The 8,105-nt window shown below is 35.2% G+C and overlaps 1 protein-coding gene across 2 annotated transcripts in view; it reads right to left on the reverse strand.

Moving 5' to 3' along the window:
• Window positions 1–8,105, reverse strand: part of Myo3a (myosin IIIA) — a 224,397-nt gene that overhangs the window by 47,892 nt on the left and 168,400 nt on the right. For both annotated transcript variants that reach the window (XM_015495223.2, XM_048812677.1), the window contains exons 23-25: window positions 5,078–5,157; window positions 4,599–4,676; window positions 1,240–1,445 (exon numbers count right to left, since the gene is read on the reverse strand). In XM_015495223.2, the coding sequence (XP_015350709.1) occupies window positions 1,240–1,445; window positions 4,599–4,676; window positions 5,078–5,157 (364 nt within the window). The remainder of the gene's footprint in view (window positions 1–1,239; window positions 1,446–4,598; window positions 4,677–5,077; window positions 5,158–8,105) is intronic.

Raw genomic sequence — 8,105 nt, forward strand, 5'->3', positions numbered from 1 at the left:
TTTTTTTTTATATATCTTTACCTTTAGTTCCTTAATGCCTGATACAAAATGACCTTTTTCTTTATTTTTTATTTCTTTCTTTTTTTTTTTTAGTGAGGAATAATTAGAAATCACTGCTTGTTGTATAATCACAAAAGAAGGTTTTACTTTGCTCCTAATATCTATTCATACACTTTGAAAAAGGGTAGAATGTTATAAATGGAGACTTCTTTAAACACTAGGTTTTACCTGAAAAGTGCAATAGAATTCACCTTTGGAAATAAAAATTTCTTTAAATTTAATGACCATGAGAAATTAAAGAATTAATAACTATCAGAAACTTAGGCATTCAAAATCTATTATTAAATAATGAGATATTTAATCTTTACATTGCCATTAGCAAGTTACTTACTAAAATAAAATACAATCACTATGTAGCTTAAGTAATCTATATTCATCTCCAATGTTAAAAAGGACTCCTTTTAATGTAATTAATAATTTTTTTAATTAAAAGTTTTAATTGACATATTAAGCCTGCTAAATCACCTTCAGAGACAGTGTCTGCTTTAATAACTATGATCATCCAGGTAGTCCTGGAAGATTTAGTAGGTGAAGAAAATGAGCTTCCATATAGGCTGGGGTTTCTCTACTCAGTGCTGCTGACATTTAGAGTTGGATAATTGTTGTGGGGGGCTGCCCTGTACATTGCAGAATGGATGTTCTGGGACTCTACCCACTAGATGCCAGTTGCACCTCCCAACTTCAGTTGTGACAAACACAAATGTCTCAAGACATTGCCAAGTGTCTTTTAAGGGGCAAAATCTCTCCTAGTCAAGAATTGCTCTGGCAATCTGATTTTATCAGAAGTGCTAAAAAATTAAATAGAACAAAAAAAGGAGGGGGGCAGGTTACTGTGGGTTCTCTAAAGCAAATAGCCCTGGGGTCACACCTGAGTTAGAGGGGAAATCCTGGATCTTCCAGCTTCACAGAACAGAACATTCAGACTTTCAATCTTCCTGCCTCTGCCTTGTGTCTTTTGCCATCACAGAGGACCTCCAAGCTGACAAGAGAATCTCCCAGCTCCAGTCAATAACTACCTGTTCTTTTTAATTATGATCATCTGCATGAATAAAATAGTTATTTAGGTGGTCTCCTTCCTAGACCTCCTAAATAACTCTTTCCTATCTTGTTTCCCATAATTCATCTGCAGAATTTTTATATAAATAGTTTAATGGAAACTTAAAAAAGGAATCCACATACCGCTTTATAAAGTTAGCAAAAAGTATCCTATGTGAGTATCCCAGTCTTCGGATTCTTGCTGTTTCCAGAATTCCTGTGTAGCGAAGCTGTAGCAGAACTTTCTCTTTGTCATATTTTCTTGCCTGCCGCTCATTATTTGGTTTGATGCAACGGACAAAATGAGGCTGGCCCACCACCATTTTAGATAACAAATCCATCAGGGAGTACTGCAACATACAACAAAAGTAAAATCCCCAGTGTAACATACAAACACATATGAGCTTGCAGTTCTTTATTTTTACTACAAGGATAAAATTTTAAAAAATGAACGTTATAAATGCTATGCTAATCACAGCAAGTAGAAGGATGTGACTTAAGGAAAATTACAAATTTACTTATAAAACATAAAGGAAATAACTAGTTACTTGGTTATTAAAAGTTTGCCTATAAACTCTTAAAGTAACTTTAATTAGTAGGTGAAATTATTTTTGATACAGTTTATATGGAATTACATGCTCTCAAACAAACTTGACAAATTACAATACTTAGATACATAATCTGGTTATTCCATCTAATATGCTAATTTCTTTGTACAATTCTCTCTGTACAGAAAATATAAAAATATAAAATATTAAAAAATAAAAATAAAAAACCCCAGAAAAGATAGACACTTTAATCCCTGTCAAAATTCTCTTCTATCTTAAAATAAGGACAGAGAAGTTAAAGTAGTTTAATGTTTAGGGCATAGTATAAAAATTAGCACACTGATAATTATTTAAAAGTTCTACTCAGCACCTGCTTGTTTATTTTCTTATTTCTTTTATATTTTTACTAATGTAAATATTAAAGTTGTGCTACACACCAATACCTTATTAAAACAGTCAATCTCTGGACACCTAAGAAAAACATATTATTTAGATTTTGCTAAAAGCATAATCTTAGCAAACTAGTATCTCAAGGACCGGGACCATAATTTATTGGCAAGCTGATGTAAACACAGATAACTGTTGATCACTAGATCTCTTTTAGTATTGGAAATATAAAAGCCCATAGTCACAAAGCTAGTGCAAAGCAAACACTGAAATTGAACAGCTGACAAGCATTGAATTTGTATGCCTCCCTCTTGGGCACTGAGACTCAGATGTGATCTTTCCAAACAGCTGGGTCTCCCTTTCATTATATTTATCTGTGAGTCATCATTCCTTTAGTCACACAAACATCTGCCAGGTGCTGGTGATCCAAAGGTGGTACATGTCTATTGTCTTTCTGAGCAGGAGCTTTTCGCAATTTAAGCACTAGTTTTTTATAGGGACTAAGGCATAGTGTTACACTATGTTCATTCTTGTTTGCAGAATGAAAAATAGCTTTAAAAACACATTACATGCTGTGTGGAATTATCTTCCATAGTTTTCCACACTGGCCTGAAAATTAAAATAACTTCATGAACTAATCTGGCTTAAACATACAGTGTTTGATGCCAACAACAGAGGTAATGATAATGGTCTAGATAACTCACTTAATGGAAAGAGAATAATCTGGCCATAACACTTCCAGTGATTTACCTGTGCTGCCTTCCTGATGTAAAGAGAAGGTATCAGCAGTCAGTAAAGATGTTAAGCATATAAGTGTCCCAGGCATCACTGAAGGATGATTAAACAAACACACGCTGTCTGCTATGAGCTTAGGGCTTGAAGAAGATTCGCAAAAGTATTCAGACAGTTTATAAAGTATTTCATGATTCTCTTAGAGAACTGGATAGATTCACTGAAACTTGTAGACTTAATATGATTTCCTCTATCTCCCCTACCACATTCAGTCATATTAATATTTCTCAAGTTTTTGGTGGCGTTATCTTTATTTTCATTGGCTGGCAAATCTGATTTTATCGGAAGTGCTAAAAAAATAACCAGAACTTAAAAAAAAAAATAAGGGCAGGTTATTGTGGGTTCTCTAAAGCACAGAGAAAATAAAACTGCTTTTTGTTTTTCCTTCTCCCATATTGCCCCAAGGAAGGAAGTTCACTTTGGTCCTGTGCTTAGCAACTCCTCTGGCAGATCACTGTGTCTCTCAGATGACTCTTTTCCTTGTCCCTTCCTTACACTGGGTTCTGTTTACCTGCTGAGAGTGTCAGGTATGTGCATGAAGGACTGGAGATGGATGCTCAACTTTGCCCCCATCCTAAGATAATTCATGAGGGGAAGGATAACTGGTACCATAGCATCGGTTTTCATAAGTGGAAATGCACTGGGTTCCTTTGGAAAATTTTAATCAAGGTATAGACTTCCATTGAGATTGTCATGACATACTGTATCTTTACAGACAAAATATTAAAGTAAATCAAGCCAAAGTTATTTTTTTAATGATAATATTTATTAGAAACATTTTTTGGGGGGTAGTAGGCAGTGAATCCGGGGTGCTCACTCACTGAGCCACATCCTCAGCCCTTTTTTGTATTTTATTTAGAGAACAGGTCTACACTGGGTTACTTAGGGCCTTGCTAATTTGCTGAGGCTTGCTTTGAACTTGAGATCCACCTGCCTCAGCCTCCCAAGCCATGGGGATTACAGGCATGCACCTGGCAAGTCATGAGTTGTTTTTTTTTTTTAAGAGAGAGAGAGAGAGAGAGAGAGAGAGAGAGAGAGAGAGTTTTTAATATTTATTTTTTAGTTTTCGGTGGACACAACATCTTTATGTGGTGCTGAGGATCGAACCCAGCACCCCGCGCATGCCAGGTGAGTGTGTTACTGCTTGAGCCATATCCCCAGCCCACAAGTCACGAGTTTTTGATGATACATTTTAACATATCCTGTATCCAACATATCCTGTAGTAAATGGAATACAATAAACATTCTCTTCTTGCTCAAAGCACTCTAGATATTTGTTACCAGTTTTTGATCTGTAACTCATATAGAATAATACCTACATTATGGTTTGGCTATGAGGTGCAGTCCCCAAAAGCTCCTCTGTTAATGAGAGAGGTGAAATGAGTAGACTGTTAAGAGCTGCTACCTAATCAGTCCATTCTAGTTTGAATGGACTAAATGGGTGGTAACTGCAGGTGTGGGTGGGCACGGCTGGAGGAAGTGAGTCCCAGGGGGCATGCCCTGGAAAGGTACATATTCTCTGGGGTCCCCTCCCCTTCTCTCTTCTTCCTGGCTTCCATGTCCTGAGCTGCTTAGCTCTGCTACCTTCTTCTGTCATGATGTCTGGCCTTATCTCAGGCCTAAAGCAATGAAGTTGACCCACCGTGGACTGAACCTCTGAAGCTGATAGCCCAAAATAAACTTTTCCTCCCTAAGTTGGCAATTTGGTCATAGCAATGAAAATCTGACTAACACAACCCCGAAGTACAACACACTGCAATTTAATAAATAGCTTACTCGAAAATATGATGCAACTGTTTGTGTTTTCATGTTGGTTGTTTCACAGGCATGAGGTGTGGCTTCTCCAGTTTCACCCTAAGAAGATTAAGAAAGACAGTGATGTTTCAGTACCACATGGCATTTTCCTTGCAAGTTATCTTAGTCTATGTATTTAAATACATAAAACCACAAAATGTTGACATTCATACTTTAAGGTAATTGTCTTGTTAATTGCACTGGCATTTTGATTAGTCTTGTGTATAATGTGAATATTATTGACCCTAGTTGATGCAAACATTTTTAGAGAGTCTCAATATAACATTTAAAATTACCTATAAAAAGAGAGTTAGGAATGTACCAGAAATACAAGATTATTTTAGCCATTAGTTGTAAAAAGCAAAACTAAGGAAAAACTGTTTGTTTTTAGGAGCTCCCAACTATTGCCAAAGGTGAGATTCTAGAATCACTATTAAGAAAAACAAAATGCATTTCCTTACCTTTGTCAGGTTAACTGATTTTTCTGAAGTCCTCATTTTATAGTTTATTATATTTTTAGTTTTAGAGAGTGGCAGGTTACCTGTGGGAATGTAGATAAAATAAAATTTACCTTTTAGAATCCTTAATGGCTAAATCCTAAATGATTTTTCCCATTTAGTTAAAATTAGCATGCTGGTCCTGTAATATTTAGATTCAGATGCTTGGTTAACTATTTATTGAGAAAAGGACAAAATAGTGTTATATGAAAATCTATAACAAATCTTATATTCAAGAAAAAAAATATAAGAAAACCACCAAAACCCTCCAACTTGGAAAATAGAAGAAGTAGAGGTACTGGATTTCTTTTTCAATTGCAAGAACACATGAGGGGCTTATGAGGAAGGGAGCAAGTTGCTTCTTGTGTGTGTGTGTGTGGGTGTGTGTGTGTGTTAAGTGGCATCTGAGATTTTCTTTAATTCGGGTCAAGCTCTACAAAAAGCCTTAAAAATAATATGGGTCATTAATTCAATGAGGTGATATGAGTAAATCAAGTATAGTTGATGGCTCCTCATGCTAGAGGCTATACAAATGTACATAATCCAAAGCAGTGAAAATACTATGGTGTAGTGAAAAGATTATGGTTTGGGCAACCAGAAAGACCTGGCTGTGACTTCCAGCTGTAGTACTTAAGTTGTGTTGACACTGGGTCATTTACTCAGTCTCTGATCTGTAATTTGAATTGATGCAATGGGAATAATGATGACTACAGAATTTTGATGAAACATGATGATTTGGTACATGATGGGTCCTTGGGAATGCAGCTCAATTCACTGCTCTCCCATCCCCGCCTCAAGCATAATAAACCAAACCAAGACCCAATGCAAGAGTTTATATTCCCAACAGTAATGTTTAAAACATCACCAGAATTCAGCATCACTTCAGAAAAATTATGTCTCTTCTTACTCCTTTTAAGTACTAGAGACAGTGTTTTTTTTTTTTTTTTTAATCTTTTCTATTTATAGTTGCAAAGAGTTGTCCCTGAGATTATGGTGCAGGATGGAACCCTGCCTGAGATGCGCTGGCAGTGCCTCTGATCTGCTTTCTTACTGTTCCCTCATTATGATAGGGAAAGGGCTGAGATGGGTGAGTGATGACTTTTTTTTCTGGATCGAAACTGCACTCTGCTCTGCCCACTTTCCAGATGGGAAACATTCTTTTTAAAATTTACTTTTACTTTTTTTTCCAGACAGGAAACTGAACTGATTATAGCAAGGTGGACAAAGATGGTGAAATTATCTTCAGATAATTTTCCTTATTGCCCTTTTCTGGACAGAGAGTGGGTAATCAGAGAAAGTTTTAGGAAAAAACTCTTAGTGGGGAAAAAATTACTGCAGACTTGGAGATTTCTTAGAAACATGATAAATATACAAGTTCTAGGATTACATTAATTATCCTAGAACAACTACTTAATAGATACAACTACTTAATATTAACCAAATTATTTGAATTATAAATTTATCTGAAAATTAAAAGACTAGAGAGAATTTGGTAAAGGATTAGTATCCTCCCTTTAAATTTATATATTAGTCATCAACTTATTTAACAACAAAATAAATGAAAAGTCTTTTAGAAATTCATCTATACAAAAAGAACAGGTGCTACAATTAGCTTATATCTCAATTTCAGAAAATATATCTGCTTTGCTTTTATAGTTTATCTGATGAGCAAAACTGTGATAAGCCCAACAAGCAATGTAAGCATCAAGTGCAATATCTCTCATGAACACAGATGCAAAACTTCTTAATGAAATGTTAACAAATTGAATCTAATGATACAAAAAAGTTCAGTCCATAATTAGCATGTGAGGTTTTCCCAGGAATGGTTCAAATTCAGTGTCATTCACCTTATTAACATATTGAAAGAAAATAATGACCTCTTCGGTAGATGCAGAAAAAGCATTTTGATAAAATCCAACAAACATGCCTGATTAAAAACTCAGCAAATTAGGAATAGAAAGTAACTTTCTTCCCATGATAAAAAGCATCTACAAAAAATCTATAGTTCGGGCTGGGGATGTGGCTCAAGCGGTAGCTCTCTCGCCTGGCATGCGTGCGGCCTGGGTTTGATCCTCAGCACCACATACAAAGATGTTGTGTCCACGGAAAACTAAAAAATAAATATTAAAAAATTCTCTCTCTCTCTCAAAAAAAAAAAAATCCATAGCTAACATCATACTTAATAGTGAATGACTAAGATCAGGAAAAAAGGCAAGAACACTTACTCTCACTAGTTGTGATCCTAGTCGTGCAACTAAGGAAGAAGAAGGGATAAGAAGTGAACATAACAAAAGAAAGGGTGACAGTCTTTGTAGATGACATGGTTGTCTATGTAGAAAATCAGATGGATTATTTGTTTTTTGGTATCAAGTTTTTTGAGTTCTTTGTATATCTTGGAGATTAATGCTCTGAGGTGCGGGTGGTAAAGATTTTCTCCCATTCTGTGGTTCTCTGTTCATGTTCTTGATGTCTCCTTTGCTGTGAAGAAGCTTTTTAGTTTGATACCATCCCATTTAGTGATTCTTTTTTTTTTTTTTGACATAAACATTTCTTTCGTTTATTAAAACCTGAATTAATCATATCTCAACTAATAAACAGAATCTCCTAAAACTCTTTCTCTTGTACTTATCCACTTTAATAGCAACAAAACATTTGGCTAGAATGTTTTAAAATAGAAGTTGCCCATTTTTTTATTCTTTTAAATATTCTTTTTAGTTGTAGAAGAACACAATACTTTATTTTGTTTATTTATTTTTATGTGGTGTTGAGGATTGAACCCAGTGCCTCACCCATGGGAGGCAAGTGCTCTACTGCTGAGCCACAACTCCAGCCCCACTCCATTTATATTTTTTAGAAGTTCCTTTTTTTTATTAGTTGTTCAAAACATTACAAAGTTCTTGACATATCATATTTCATACATTTGATTCAAGCGGATTATGAACTCCCATTTTTACCCTATATACATAATGCAGATTCACATCGGCTACACATC

Source organism: Marmota marmota, unplaced genomic scaffold (assembly GCF_001458135.2).
Source record: "Marmota marmota marmota unplaced genomic scaffold, marMar, whole genome shotgun sequence".
In the NCBI taxonomy this organism is placed as follows: domain Eukaryota; kingdom Metazoa; phylum Chordata; class Mammalia; order Rodentia; family Sciuridae; genus Marmota; species Marmota marmota.